This window comes from Cucurbita pepo, chromosome LG07 (genome assembly GCF_002806865.2).
Source record: "Cucurbita pepo subsp. pepo cultivar mu-cu-16 chromosome LG07, ASM280686v2, whole genome shotgun sequence".
NCBI classification, from domain to species: Eukaryota; Viridiplantae; Streptophyta; class Magnoliopsida; order Cucurbitales; family Cucurbitaceae; genus Cucurbita; species Cucurbita pepo.
In genome coordinates, this window is record NC_036644.1 from 1,651,828 (window position 1) to 1,663,411 (window position 11,584).

The 11,584-nt window shown below is 33.1% G+C and overlaps 3 protein-coding genes and 1 pseudogene across 3 annotated transcripts; 2 read left to right on the plus strand and 2 right to left on the minus strand.

Annotated features, from left to right (window-relative positions):
• The first annotated feature begins 4,255 nt into the window (after nt 1–4,255).
• LOC111798751 lies at nt 4,256–5,437 on the plus strand. Its single transcript, XM_023682075.1, has one exon. It carries the CDS (start codon nt 4,256–4,258, stop codon nt 5,435–5,437), a length of 1,182 nt encoding a protein of 393 aa, XP_023537843.1.
• A 669-nt stretch (nt 5,438–6,106) lies between these two features.
• Nucleotides 6,107–6,596, plus strand: LOC111799061. The gene has a single exon (XM_023682454.1). The coding sequence runs from the start codon at nt 6,235–6,237 to the stop codon at nt 6,433–6,435; it is 201 nt and encodes a 66-aa protein (XP_023538222.1). The 5' UTR covers nt 6,107–6,234; the 3' UTR covers nt 6,436–6,596.
• A 5-nt stretch (nt 6,597–6,601) lies between these two features.
• On the minus strand, nt 6,602–8,144 carry LOC111798752 (annotated as a pseudogene).
• A 1,214-nt stretch (nt 8,145–9,358) lies between these two features.
• LOC111798715 lies at nt 9,359–10,505 on the minus strand. Its single transcript, XM_023682029.1, has 2 exons — nt 9,972–10,505; nt 9,359–9,806 (listed from the first exon to the last, which is right to left on the minus strand). Exons 1-2 carry the CDS (start codon nt 10,316–10,318, stop codon nt 9,398–9,400), a joined length of 756 nt encoding a protein of 251 aa, XP_023537797.1. The 5' UTR covers nt 10,319–10,505; the 3' UTR covers nt 9,359–9,397.
• Between the last annotated feature and the right edge of the window lie 1,079 nt (nt 10,506–11,584).

The following is an 11,584-nucleotide window of genomic DNA, read 5'->3' on the forward strand; positions in this document are numbered from 1 at the left end:
TAAAGACACGTTTCAAAGTAATTTTAAATAGGTTAAAATTGATTTAATCCATTTAAAAAAAAATCTCATTATTAATTTTTTTTCTCCCTTTTTAGTATATTGTTAAAGCTTTTTATAGTACACATTTATATTTTTTTTAATATAGAAGTTTTTATTCCAAAAAAGAAAAATAATTTAAAATAAAAATAAAAAGTATAAATAGAAAGTGTATAAAATAAACCTTATAAAGCCTTCAAATGTTGGATGGAAGTTAATGCATATTTGTCAAAATTTGGTGTAATTTCACATGCCCAAAGCGTGTACCATAATTTACCAACCACGTGCTTTCATATATATATATATATATATATATATATATATATATATATATTTAGTGAGTCCATAATTAAATTTTCAAAAATGAAAAATTATATATAATAAATTTGTTGTTCCTGATGAAAATTTATAGTTTTGCCCTTCATTTCAAGGAAGAGATATTCCATTTCATATTAAGTAGAGGGGTATATTAGGAATCCAAAAATACATTAAATTTTGTCGTCATTGCGCACAAAAATGTAGTAGCTACACTTAAAGCAACAACTACACGTTTAGGTTTAAAGTGAACGATATTATATTGTTGCAAAAATGTAAAGTGACTCGTTATTCTCGATACCTTATTTTAGTAAAATTATTTTTAAAAAAAACGAGATAATATCATTCTATTGTAGAAATATAAAGTGACTCGTCCTTCTCGATGCCCCGAACAGGTTGTTTGGTTGAAGATTTTGTTTAAGATACCTCGACATAGTATATTTGAAAATATAACGTCTAAAAACAAAAAATAATTGCGTCAAAATATTATCATAATTTCATATAAAAAAATAATATTTATATTTAATTTAATTTAATTTTCATTCATTAATAAATAGTAAAAAACTTAATAACCATCTTAATAAAGTTATAATAATTAGTAGACATAATAATTTCAATAAATAAGTAATCACATTTATTTAATATTTTCTTAGAAATAAAGTAATTAAACATTTTAATAAATTATTTTATTAAATTAAATAATTAATTATATTAGCGTTAATTTAATAGCAATTAGTCAATTAATTAACTAATTAGATAAGATCTTGATTAAGAAGAAAAGGTTGATATCTAAAAATAATTTATTTCGAGATAAAGGGTTGAAAAGTATGTCTCGAGCATGAATTTAGCTCGTCTAAGTCAATTTCCATCCAACAAAACGAGCCCGAAAGAGAAATTTTAAAACCCGGGAGAGAGAGGATGAAATATATTAGGTAAAGGGCAAATGTGGGACATGGAATAAGGTAGGTGGCATCATTAATTAGTACATAATTAGAAGAATGAGAAGAAAAAATTAGGCTGTAAAGTGGTAATCAATTATATATATATATGTATTCAACTTTAAAGCTGTCATCTTCCATTTTCCATTGGGTCCAATTAACACATACTTTATTTTTCTTTTTTCTTCAATCAATCCTTTTAAATTAATATAAAGTTGACCCACTAATATATATATATATATATATATATATATTCTCCCTTATTTCAACATTAAATAATTTATTAAATAATATTATAATGTCGAAAATGATATGGTTAAAAAATACTTTAAAAAAATTGATAGTTCCTGTCTATGTCATTACAATGAACCTTCTTTTTTGGTGGATCGGTTATAATAACTTCAAAGTCAAATGTAGTTGACTTGAAACAATCCTATGTTGACAATCTCTCGTGAAAGTTTTACTGATAAGTATTGATAAGAATGTGCTAAATTGACCAGTGTTGGTCGGTGAAATAGTCTTCACTCTTACAAATAGTTAAAAATAAATAACGTATGAAGATATTCATGAACATTCTTTTTTTCTCGGTAACTTAATCGATAAGGATATTTTTGAATATTTAATTCACTTATTAAATATTAATTAGTTAATTTAATAATTTTGTATTTGAAATAAAAAATCTAATTATTTAGTTTTTAGGGTTTAAATTATATAAAATTCGAATTTTGTTTATAATAAAAAAGAAAATATTTTGAAATATGAATTTAAAATTTTGGGGTGTAACAAATAATAAAAAAACGACTAAATAAAATTTAAATATAATTATTTAAATTATAATTTTATAGCAAGAAAAAAAAAATTCTCGAGATATAATTGTATTTAATATATATTTTAAATCACAATAAATTAGATATGATTGTATTTATTGAAGTGTTAATTAGAAATTAAAAATTTTAAAATAATANTGACTTTTTTTAATACAAGAAATCAAATTGGGGGAGGGGGCCACGTCTTAGCATATTTGATGCTGACGTGGAAATTAATTAAATGTCTATTTCTATCAGACAAGATAAGTTATTAATTAATTAATTAATCTTAATTTAAATTTCAAGATGGAACATGCCTTCCTCAAATTAGCAAAACAAATAATAAATAAAGTTTTTTTAAAAATAAAAATATAAAAATCAAATTATATATATATATAAATGGGAATGTCGTAGTCATGACCTTATGCTATTAAAATACTATATATAATTAATTATAGTTTACATTTTATAAATAATTATTGAAGTGTTAATTAGAAATTAAAAATTTTAAAATAATATATTTCATAAATAATTTTATTTGACTTTTAAATCTAACTGTGGTTATTATAAATAAATATAAATAATTCTTAATCTACCCGATATTTAATAATATAAGATATATTATTTAGCATTCTACCGAATGATGCTAACGAAGCCAAGAGGTTCGTCCCTACCCACCATGAGTTAGCCCGGGCATACGACCCCAACACATATATTAGTTTGGGAGAGAGACTAATCCCACTATTACGATATACAATTTATATGTACTTAGCTCGAAACTGCTTCATCGTAGCCTTAGTATAAGAGAACACAAAACCACGCCAGTGTGAGACCTGATCTTGTAGGTCTGCTCATACACGTTTGACAAGAACAAGGAAGTTGATGCGTAGTTGTTAGGCTAGATTTACCTAAACACTCCGTGAACATGCATTCAACATGGACATTTATAGCATATCTAATGAGCAAACTAGAGAACAATTTATCTGATTAAATCATTATAATCGAGTATCTTCATGTAAGAGCTCAAGCTCACCGCTAGCAAATATTATTTGCTTTGGTCCGTTATGTATCGTCATCAGCCTCACAGTTTTAAAACGCGTATACTAAGGAGAGGTTTCCATACCCTTATAAGGAGTGTTTCGTTCCCCTCTCCAATCGATATAGAATCTCACAATCTACTCCCTTGGAGGCCTAGCGTCCTCGCTGGCATACTACCCAATATTTGGCTCTAATACCATTTGTAACAACCCAAGTCCACCACTAGTAGATATTGTCCGCTTTGGCCCGTTACGTATTGTCATCAGTCTCGTGATTTTAAAACGTGTCTGCTAGAGAGAGATTTCCACACCCTAATAAGAAGCGTTTCGTTCCACTCTCCAAACTAACGTGGGATCTGAGAAACACTAACCAAGTAGGTAATTCTAAACTCGTTTTAATTTGAAACATAGTTGAACTCCAAACATAGTCATATCATTAAGAACGAGTCGGTTCGAGTGGGTACTTTTCGAAATTACATTAAACTATGAGGAAGTTTTGTTATTATTAAGGTTTTGGAGGTTAAAACACAAGAATTTAAGACATGGTTGGAATGTTTTTCCAAAAAATGAGGAGAAAACAAAGTAAGAAGAAGAGGACGAGGTCACAAATCTTTGTTGTGTTTGAAAAAGTCAACCATTGTTAATCGTAGACTTTAATGGGGATGTTTTCTTCTCCAAATAAAAAAACATAAATAAATAAATAAATAATTGAGGGAAATTGGCCTTCAATGAATCCTCTCCATCAAACAAAAACTAAGAAGAAACAAGAAGAAAACACCAACAAAAACTTTCAAATTGTTTTCTTGCTCTCTCGTCGAAGTCGGGATCGAACCTTCAAATTCAAGAACGGTAATAGATATCTTATCTGTTGAGTTATGCTCGAGTTCGTTTTCTATATGTTTCCTTTGCTTTTTCAAAGAAGTTTCTTGTAGATTTTTGTTTTTTTTTTCATACGATAAGATATCTGTAGTTGTCGAGAAACTTGGATTTATGTAGTAAATGTTATTGAAGCTCTCGGGTAATTTTTGTTTGGATGGTTTGAGTTTATGATCGGTAAAAGCTATCGTGTTCGAATATCCGCTCAATATAGGTAATGATTGAATGCTCAAAGGAAAGGAGCTGAATGGCAACAAATAAAGCAAAGGAAAGCAGCGGTTTGGGGAAGGAGAGGAAGATCACAGCTCCAAGTTCTCTTACTATTCCTAATACTTCAACCAAGAGAACTCCAAAATCATCTCCCAGAGGACACTCAACTGATCACAAATTATCGTTTTCGTCTTCTTTTTCATCTTCCTCCGCCGCTCATCTTTCGACGCTCGCCGAGAAACATGTTCCGAACTATCTCAAGTCCACGGCCAGCTCCCGCCATGAACATAGCAGCTTCAAATCAACCAAGAAGTCTGCAGTGCCTGCTCCGATACCTGAGAGCAAGGCGGGTTTGAATAGAAGAAGATCTTTCGACAAACCGCCTTCGACTGCACCGCGTTTGGATAAGCCATTTCGATCGCCTGGACCGAGGAATAGGGTGAGTAATTTTCCGATCCGATCGTCCTCTTTTGGGGCGAAATCCACCACCGCGGCTATCAGTTCTGCAAAGGTTGGTTTGTTGGAGAGGTCAGGTTCCAGAAACACCAAAGGGGGAGGAGGGAAGCTACAGACTCAACAAGTTCAGAGTTTGAGAAGTAGTAATGTAAAGAAAAGCTTGAAGAGAGAATCTAGCAATGCTGCTTCAGCGGAAATGGTTCACAAGACTAAGAATTCTGTCGAACATGTTGATCCGAGTCCTTCGTTCGTTCTCGGCATGAACGACGAGGAGTTGAAGAAGATCGAGTGCGAACTCGACCCTTATCTTCCCGATCCCGAATTCAGCAAAGAACTTAGAACTGATCACCTGGAAAAGAAAGCAATTTTGGATAAAGAAGAAGCTCCACAGGCAGCTGCCGCCAAATCATTAGAACAAAATGAAGGGGAAACAGAGAAAGGAGACAGAAAAGTGGAGAACCCAGAGAGAATTGGAGTAGAAGAAGAGGAAGTTGTTGCTGAGGAAGAGAAGACCGAGACAGATCCCGATCACGATACCGATCCCGATCAAGAAGGTGAGGAAGGAGGTATTGTTTTAGATAAGGAGGGTGGAGCGGGTGGGGCGAAACCACGACAAGGAGGAGGAGCGGGGAGAGCTTCCGCGGTGTACAATGATGTGATAGAGGAGACAGCAAGTAAGCTGTTGGAGAAGAGGAAGAACAAGGTAAAAGCATTGGCTGGGGCATTTCAGACAGTCATTGACTATGAATCTTCATCCAAATGATTCATAATTCTCCATTCATTAATTAAACCTTTTCACAACGGATTGATCGTTTCTGAATTTCATACTTCACATTGTTTTTTTTTTTTTTTTTTTTTTTTTTTTTTTTTTTTTTTTTTTTNTGAAGCACTTTGTATAAATGTGAGGATAGTTTTTTGTTTTTGTTTTTGTTTTTGGTTTGGGTTTGAGCAAATTTTGAAATGGTTACACACTACTAATCCCCATTGCTACCTAATAAACCAATTAAATTACCTAAAGCAATTCAATGAACTCAAAGAAGCCGAAAGGTTTGGTCGTCCAAATGAATTATGGTCTCAAGAAAGGCCTTGATCACTGTGGACATACGCAGCTCCCGCTTTACCGTCACCTATCGTGAAAAGAAAAACTCCTTTACGATAGGCCCTCCCATCTCCCGAACGTCCTTCGTATAGAATAATACAACAAACCAACAAGATAAGAATAGACTCATAAGATGGGCGGTTAGGGAAGCGATTTCCTTCAGAGTCACCTACCAAAAAAATGATCAAGGAATTTTCTAGAGAATGAGCCACAAATTCTTCTCAAGAGGGTATAAAAGTCCCCGTTTGAACTTTCTTTTCTTCAAGACATTACTTTTCTTCTTCTTTTACGAATGGGTCTTTAACTCTCAAATTCCATGAACTTTCTTTCCTTCTCTCTCTCTCTCCCTATAAATCCATCTCTCTGATCTTCAAAGTCCACCACTACTTTCCCAACCGGACTTTTCACCCAAAACCCAAAAGCAGGGGATCAGAAAGCAAGAACACAAAGGAGAAGAAGAGATGTGTTTGGTGTTTGTGTGCGATGAGGACCAGAGGATCCTGTCGAGGCAGCCAGCTCCGGGGGCATGTCCCTACTGCGGAGGCACGATCCAGGCCACCGACGTAGAAACCAAATGGAGGTTCTGTTTCCTCCCTCTCTACTGGAAAAGTAAACGCAAGTTCAATTGCAACAGCTGCAACAGAGAGCTTGTTATGCAGTAGAAACACCGTTATCTTACAGATTAGTTCTTTTCCATGATCTTTGAAGTTAAGATGGGGGTGACCCATCTAATCTTCGTTTTGAGATTATGATCAGTGATTGTGTAATAATCTCCTACTATCTTAAAAATAGATATACTGATATACATACCTTGAGATTGCTAGAGAATTTTGACCTTTCTCCACGTCTCTTTTATAATCTGCATGATCTCTATACAAATAGATTGCAGTTCTGGATTCAAAACGTAGAATGAATTATTCAGAGTTTAACATGAACTAGAAGTGGTGCATAAAAATAATCAGCAGCCCTTTTAACGTCGAATTCACGAAAGCCGTTCTTCTCTCTCACTTTTTTGAGTCGGGGAGGGTAGTTGTAAAGGAAATTACTGCTCATCAATCCTTAAAATTTAATACTCCATCACTTACAGAGTTTCAGCTTTTTAAAAAATGGTGATACAACTGATTTGGGGTAGGGCTTTGAGGCAAGACATGTTGGAATGTTCTCTGGCTGTTCTACCCACAGTTTATGGACGATTGAATTTGCTTTAAGTTTCTCTGATAAGTTAACGATCTGGGTTTCTCCCTTCACCTCGAGAGTAACCTACAAATGGAAAAAGTGGAATAAAGTCAGCATGATAATTCCCACTTCGGGGACCAAAAAGTCCAGAGCGGCATAAGGGATCAATGAAATATAGAACACCGGTAATTTCAAATTAATTTGCACAAGATGGTAACCTGAAACGCAAGGAATTTTCCAAAGTCCATTTTGGTAGTTCAATCGTTTTGAAAACTTGAAACGAAAAGACTTGGACTTAAAATGGAGCTGGTTAAACAGGCTGCCGTGCAAAATGGCGGTTAACCATGTAGAACACTTCAAAACTAAATAAAACTAAAAGAAAATGAACTAGCAGAGATACGAAAGTAATGAGCCCTCCTTGATCTCCGACTATGGTGGGGATTCTTAAAAACTATATGAACATTAGGTGGAAAAATGAAAATATTCAGCTCCATACAAGCAAAATAGATTCAGAGTTGAGAATTTCCTCAGACGGAAAAAAATAGACCATTGTCCTAAAATGTTAGACACGTGACGAAAGAAATATTGAAGATCAGAGACAAAGTGTTCTTCCCCGACTACAACCGAGCACGGAAGTTCCAAATTGCTGAAAAATGTTTCATCTGTCAACCTTCAGAACAGACTTAACAGAGCAGAGCACCAATAAAGAAGAATTTCAGCATTTCAACAAACAAGAATCAAGACTATGGACGCATACTGCATTGTTCAAGTTCAATGTACTACCGTTGAAAACAAATCTTCGGCTAACCTTGTGCATAGAATCGATATTTTGGGGACTACAGTACTCCGAAGTGTGAGGATCGTCTTTATTCAACCAAATGGCGGAGACTGAAGCATGGCATCCCTGAGTCACAACACTTCCGAGCGGCCACGAATCGATCAGATCTCTCCGTAGCACCACGTACTGAACCAAAACGTCGGCGGCCTCCTCCGCCTTCGCTCCGCCGTCGTCCAGTGGAAGAACAGAATTACTTTCACCAGATTCACTCATAGAAGCCGAGCTAAACGAAATGGAATTCCAATTCCAAGAGCGGAGACAAAGTGAAGAACGTGGCCAAACCCTAGCGTTCGAACAGAGCCTCGCGGAATTCGAAATGGAGAATGTAAATCGAGACGCTGAAATTACCGATGCCATGGTGTCTCCACACACAGGAAGCAAATGAAGCCGTCAGTCCAAAAAATCTATTGGGCCTTTTGGGCCTGAACGAGGCCCAAAGTATTTATGACGTCATAATTATAGAAGGGATATTAGCGTACGTGTACTTGTTTATTATGCATTTTTATAAAATAGTTTTATTTTAACTATTTTCTTTAATTACACGGTATTATTAATTAATTAATTCCAACACTATTTTTATTTTATTTAAGTTATTTAAAATCAAAACTCTAAATATTAATTAATTTATAGCTTATTCCTTTTTTTTTTTTTATCAAATATCCACGTCATTTATGTCCAAGTCATTGCTCAATTATTTTAGGACGTAAGTTTTAATTTATTATTTTTCCCCCCAACAAACAAACATAATTGAAAAAAACCCCAAATTTCCAACAAATCAAAATTGAAATTATCTTATCTTATCTTTTGGTTCCAAAGTTTCAAATCAATACCTAATAAAAGAAGAACAATATTCAAACTTTTTATTGAATTCTTCGAGTGGATTTGACACCTATTGATGTTGATTACTCGTTCAATTTATTTATTTATTTTTTCTAGAAGAAATGAAAGTATCAATAAAGATTAAGATCGAGTCAAGAAGTTTTTTTTCTTTGACATTTTACAGGATACTTTGTCCTGTAAAATCATTTATCAGAGCAAGCACGACTTAACTGACTGGATTATGACATCTGCTATCGACCAATGAGTTTGAGATACCATTGATCAGAAATTTATTAGTCATTTTTAAAGTTGAAAAAATTAGAGGTGTTCAAAAAATTCGATGACCTAAAAAATCCGATCAACCCAACTCAACCTATGCAGTTTGGGTTTGGGTTAGGTTACGGACATATTTTGGTTAGGTTGGATTAAAATAAATAAAAATTCTATTGAGTCGGTCCTGAATTTCCTTAAAATTAGATGGAGTTGAATCAAACCATATTTTTTTAATAAAAGCTCTCGGCTTTGCTTTGGGCTTCCCAAAAGGTCTCAGGTCAATGGAGTTAGTATTCCTCACTTGTAAACAAGGTCACTTCCATCATCTAACAAAACCACGTAAACAAAAAAAAACAAAAAACAAAAAAAAAAATGAAAAGGAAGGATAAATATTTATTTTTTCTCTATTTTATCCCTAGGAAAATATACAGAAATTAAGATTGAAAAAAAAAAAAAAANTAACTGAAGGGAAGAAAAAAAAAAAAAGAAGAAGAAGAAGAAGAAGCTAAGGCTACGGATTAATGTTCTTGTGGTTGATGGTGCCGCTGTTGCAGATCCGCCAGAGAAAAGCATCTCGACTTGAAGCTCATAAACCGTCTTCGATGAAAATCTGAAACTCTTTTTATTTTCGGTTCTTCATCTTCATCTTCATTATCTTCTGAAGAATATGAAGCAGGTGATTTTTTTTCTTCTTCGTCGCCATCATCATCATCATCATCATCTACTTCTCTGAGCGCTAACAGAGGCATCGACTTAGGGTTCTGCCAGGTGTAGAACGACGATTTCTTAGCCAATTTTGACGCAATCAAAATTCTTCTTCTCTTATTAAAAGAGTTTTCAGGTTTCACAATGTCTTTTACTGATTTCGCCTCTGCTAGATTCGCAAACGATTTCAATTTTCCAGAAAAGTGACTCGATAAGCCTCTCCTGATTTAAAAATGCAATAGAACTCTTGAGACCAGCAGATTGAAGAGGAAAACGTCTTTTAGCATTTTAATCGAATCGAGTGATTGAAGTTATCTCCATCAGTTAATCGATCAAACAACAAAGGAAGAAAACGCAAAGAAACGGTAAAATTAAATTCGGACTCACTTAATCGGAAGAGACTCTTCCAACGATCCGAGAGACGCGAATCCTGAATCCAGTTTACTCCGAACCTCCTCCTCTTGATCTCCACCAGTGGACGAAATGCTCTCATCCTCGCTCTCATCACCATCAGGAACTCCGATCGAGGAAGAGGAATCAGAACGGTAATCGATTTCATCCTCCGGAGCTTTACGGACAGCGTAAGTTCGGAAAGAATTGAAACAGTTCCAAGGCGAATCAAGAGCATGATCCAGCGGCGGCGGGAGCGGAGAAGCAGCGGTCCGATCTCTGACAAAAGACGAAGAAGAGGCAACCTGGATGGTGAAAGAGGGAGGACCGATGAGAACCTCCATGACGACGAAGATGGAGAATCGTACGGAAGTGGAAGCGGCGGAGAGGCCTTCTTCTAGCGCTCGCCGGCGAAGACTTCGCTGTCGGAAAACGTTGGGTAAAGGGATAGTGATGGCCCTAACAGAGAGAGAAAGAAAGATGAACAGAGTGGAAGAGGAAAATGCGATCCATAAAAGAAAGAGCTGCGAGAAAGGAAGCAACTGATTATTATTATTATTATTTATTAATTTCAAATATTAAAAAACAAATAACAATTTAAAAATACTATTTGCCCTCAATTTTAATTATTTTTAAATTACAAATTGGCCAATATAATTTCTAGATGATAATTATTAATTTTGTTGGTATAATAATTCAAAATTTTAGTTTATATATTTAAAATAAAAAATATACTAAATAATATATATATATATATATATTTTAACATAATTAACTTCAAGGTGAAACTTGTAATTTAACAATTATTTAATATTTTTAAATAACTTAATGCATTATAAATAAAATCAATTACCATAAGTATAATGATAAACCCTCATATTTCTAATATTATATTAATAAAATAATAACAATAATAGACATCCACAATTTTTATAAGTAATTCAATTTTTTTAATTGTTTTTTTTAATAATATGAAAATATAAATTTGACTAAAATTAGTGGTATTAATTTTATTTTTGAAAGTTCTATTTTTTTTTTTTTTTACTTAATAGTTATGGTTTCATTTATATATTAAAAATAAGGATATTTTTAAATTTTTGTAAAGATTAATTAAAATTTTACAAGTTAAAAAAATATTTTAAAAATAAAATATAAGTCTTCGTCCATAAAGTAAGAGTATATTTAAAAATAAAAATAAAAATTTTAGGTAGAAAATATATAGGTTTGGAGTTTTTTTTATTATTTATTAATTTAGCAAAAAAAAAACACACACACCAAAACGGTGCCGTATTAAACCGGAATGGATTTTGACTGGTTCAAGATGACGTGGCAAAGTGGGGCCCAAGAAAAAACGTTATCGTGTTTGCTTTAATTGGATAAAATAAAAATGGGTCCCACTTTGTTGATATATTTAGGTAATCTTTTTTTTTTTCCTTTTTTAATTCGAATTAATATCCATATCGATTTAAATAGGAATATAATTATAGCCTAATCCTATTCAATAAATAAACATTTAAATTGAAATTTAATTCCTTTTTTTTTTTGTTTTCCTCTTTAATTTTATCTCATAATTAGAGAAGCTTTTAAATCTAGTCTTTATTAATATAATA